General features: G+C 39.4%; 1 protein-coding gene across 1 annotated transcript; it reads left to right on the top strand.

Annotated features, from left to right (window-relative positions):
• The first annotated feature begins 2988 nt into the window (after window positions 1-2988).
• LOC123256540 (keratin-associated protein 9-1-like) lies at window positions 2989-3477 on the top strand. The gene has a single exon (XM_044685135.1). It carries the CDS (start codon window positions 2989-2991, stop codon window positions 3475-3477), a length of 489 nt encoding a protein of 162 aa, XP_044541070.1.
• The last annotated feature ends 437 nt before the right edge of the window (window positions 3478-3914 follow it).

The following is a 3914-nucleotide window of genomic DNA, read 5'->3' as shown; positions in this document are numbered from 1 at the left end:
ATTGCTTTAACTCCTTGTATATTTCAGTAATTAGACCCCTGTCAGAGTTTTTTGTTATAAAGATTTTTTCCCAATTTGTTGTTTCCATTCTGATTTTGACTACATTGTTTTTGTTTGTACAAAAGCTTTTTAGCTTGATATAATCAAAACCATTTAATTTACATTTTGTAATTTTCTCTAACTCTTGCTTGGTTTTAAAATCTTTCCTTTCCCAGAGATCAGGCAAGTAAACTACTCTATGTTCACTTAACTTATTTATAGTTTCCCTCTTTACATTCAAGTCATTCATCCATTCTGAATTTATCTTGGTGTAGGGTGTGAGATGTTGATCTAGACCTAATCTCTCCCATATTGTTTTCCAAATTTCCCAGCAGTTTTTGTCAAATAGTAGATTCATGTCCCAAAAGTTGGGCTCTTTGGGTTTGTCATACACTGTCTTGCTGATGTCATTTATCCCAAGTCTATTCCACTGCTCCTCCTCTCTATCTCTTAGCCAGTACCATATTCTTTTGATGACTGCTGCTTTATAGTATAGTTTAATATCTGGTACTGCTAGGCCCCCTTCCTTCACATTTTTTTCATTATTTCCCTTGATATTCTTGATCTTTTGTTATTCCAAATGAAATTTGTTATAGTTTTTTCTAATTCAGTAAAGAAGTTTTTTGGTAGCTTGATAGGTATGGTGCTAAATAGATAAATTAATTTGGGTAGAATTGTCATTTTTATTATGTTAGCTCATCCTACCCATGAGCAATCAATGGCTTTCCAATTGTTTAGATGCAGTTTTATTTGATTGGAAAGTGTTTTGTAGTTGTTTTGATATAATTGCTGTATTTGTTTTGGTAGGTAGATTCCTAAATATTTTATATTATCTAGAGTGATTTTAAATGGTGTTTCTCTTTCTACTTCTTGCTGCTCTAGTGTGTTGGAAATGTATCCTCACACTCAGGGTCTGTCTGCGCTCTCTAGGCTCCCGAGGTTTCAGGTCTCATTGTTCTCGGGGTCAAGCCTCCTGGTGGTCCCCCTGCCTGCCCCTCTGCCCAAGGCTCCTTCAACAGTCTCAGGGCACTGCTTCTACAGCTGTGCAACCATCTGCACAGGGTCTCCACTAGAGGTCCAAGCCTGCACTCAAGATCTTTGTCTGCACCTACATCAACACTTTTACCCATGCCTGAGCTCAAGGTCTGTGTTCAAAGTCCGTGTGAGTTCTTTAGCCTCTTGTGGTCCTAAGTCTTGCTGCTCTCAGGAGCAGGCCCTGGAGCTACCAATGACTTAATGGGTGCCCCAAACCTGCTTTAACTCTTGTGCACTGGCCTTGGCACTGTAGGTGGTGTGGGGTGTGGGGGATGGGGGTTGCTCAGCCCAGGATTTAGTGAGAGCTGTTTCACCCCTTTATAGCATGGAAATGCCCCGATTCCACGTACCTTCAACACTGTGCCCTGTTGTGGGGTCCCTTCATTCGTCTGGATTTGTTTTTATGTCCCCTTGAGGAGTCCTACATGCTTCGGTTAGGAGAGGTTAAGCAGCTGCCTTTTACTCTGCCGCCATCTTAACCTGGATCTCTTCTCTATTATTTTTATCCCTTCTCTTTCCTCATTTCAAATAATTATAAAATAGCTAATCCTATTTACACTGTTCCCTCAAACATGTCATTGGTTTTGCTATGCCTTTTGATCTAGAATGTCTGTTAATATGGATAATTAGTTTCTTTCTACTCCACTTATTGTTCTATTTCCCTTCCAGAATGTCAACAATGGATGAAGGCAGCAAGGTTGTTTTTTTTTTGACCCTACTATCCAGTTCTAGTTCTATATAGCAGTTGGTTAATAAAGAAATAATGATTTCAACTGTTAAATAATCCCCCAATAATAATGCCCACCTGGAAGTCTTTTCTTTCATAATCCATCATAAGAACAAAAGCCAGATTGTTCTTCCTATTGAACAATTATGATGATCATTTAACTCAGTTCAAAAACTATTAGTGGTTCCCTATTTAATAGCACATAAAAACAATATCCTCATAATGTCTTTTAAACCCTACACTCTAAACTCACTTTTCTTCCCTTTACTTCAGAGACAGACACAGAGAGACAGAGAATGTAATTGGAACCTCAGACAAACATCACAAAACACCTCCACTCTTATTTGAACTAATAAATGGGAAGAACTAAATAATAACAATAAAAGTTAAGTCAAGAATTCTAGATAGGTCAGGGTAAGACAAGGAAGATGAAGTGAGACGAGAAGATGGAGTTTGAAACTGGGGAAGCAAGCTAAATGCATAACCTAAGTGCCAAATTTAGAAGAAATAGATTTGTAAAATGAGGGATGAAAAAGCTATTGAATGTTCAGGAGAACATAAAATGAAACATATATAATTAGCTCATTAGATTCTCTGAGAACTATGTAACATAACCTACAAAAGTCGCAATCATCTCCATGTTATGAAGAAAGCAATTGGTGTTTAGAGAAAGCAAGTGACTAGTTTAAGATCACATATCTGGCAAGTAAATGATGTAGACCTTTAATCATAGGCTTTTACCTCTGAATTCATTGCTGTGAAAACAGAGTTGCAAGTTGTACTGCCATGCTATGCTAACTAGGTGAAGTTACCAATCTATCAACATTCAGAAAAAAAGGGCGGCGAGCATCTCCTATGATCCATCACCATTAGATGATCAAGCAAAAAGACTACTCTGCATAATGATGGGTGATGCTTTCATGATGAGGAAGGTGATTCTTGAAGACAAATTTTCTATCATCTTAGAAAGAACAGACTGGATGAATCCAGTGGAGGAACTAACCCCATTATCTATTCTAATAAGATTCATAATAAGAATATGGCATAAACAATAATAAGGAAAGATCCTGCTTACAAGGACAAATTTGCATTGTGAGAACAGGTGTATAAAACCCCAGAACAGAAAGGTTCTCAGAATCTTGGAAACTTGTCTCTGCAACTCAACAGAAATTACATCCACCAAGACCATGGTCATTTCCTGCTGCTTTGCTCCTACCTGCTGCCTGCCAACATGCTGTAGGACAGTCTGCTACAGAACAAGTTGCTGTGAGCCAACCTGTTGTGTGCCCAGCTGCTGCCAACCTACCATCTGTGGCTCCAGTTGCTGCACATCTTGCTGCCAGCCAACTTGTTGTAGAACAGTCTGCTGTCAAACAAGGGGTAAGCCAATCTGTTGTGTGGCCAGCTGTTGCCAACCTTGCTGTCAGCCATACTGCTGTGAATCTAGCTGCTGCCAGCCAACATGCTGCAGGACAGTTTGTTACAGAACAACTTGTTGTCAGCCAATCTGTTTTGTGTCCACCTGTTGCCAACCCAATAGCTATGGCTCCAGTTGCTGCACACCACACTGCCAGCCAACCTGTTGTAGAACAGTCTGCTGTCGAACAGCTTTTTGTGAGCCAACTTGCTGTGTGTCTAGCTGCTGCCAACTTTGCTGTCGGCATAGCTGCTATTAGCCTTCCTGCTGTTAGCCAACTTGCCAGGAAACAATCTCCTCCCAGATGGCTTGCTGTAAGCCCATCTGTTTGTGTCCAATGCTACCCCTATTCTGCTGTTGATCTACTTGCTGTCCAAAATGTGCAATGATTTGATTTAGAGCCAACCATCCTCCTACTTTACATATTTGTTGTCAATCAGTCTCATTCTGAATGATTTTCCTTCCACCATCTTGCTGCTGAAAGTCTTGGACTCCCCTGATATAATTTCTGCTAATAACCTATCTCATAATATGAGAACCACTTTTCAGCTGAGCTGCCAGCTCACTGTCACCTGCTGGAATAAGTGTATTAATTCCTGAAGTTTTAGTCTTTGCAATAAATTAACTTTTTTCTTCTTTTTTAATATTTTCTATTTTATTGTTCTCATACTTTCTTTCTTAGTGTCCTCATAGAAG

This window comes from Gracilinanus agilis, unplaced genomic scaffold (genome assembly GCF_016433145.1).
Source record: "Gracilinanus agilis isolate LMUSP501 unplaced genomic scaffold, AgileGrace unplaced_scaffold60669, whole genome shotgun sequence".
Taxonomy (NCBI): Eukaryota; Metazoa; Chordata; class Mammalia; order Didelphimorphia; family Didelphidae; genus Gracilinanus; species Gracilinanus agilis.
The sequence above is the reverse complement of the archived record's forward strand: the minus strand, read 5'-3'. Positions and strand labels throughout refer to the sequence as shown.

What these genes read in the sequence shown, in the direction of transcription:
- LOC123256540 (XM_044685135.1), top strand. Translation starts at nt 2,989, where the DNA reads ATGGTCATTTCCTGCTGCTTTGCTCCTACCTGCTGCCTGCCAACATGC.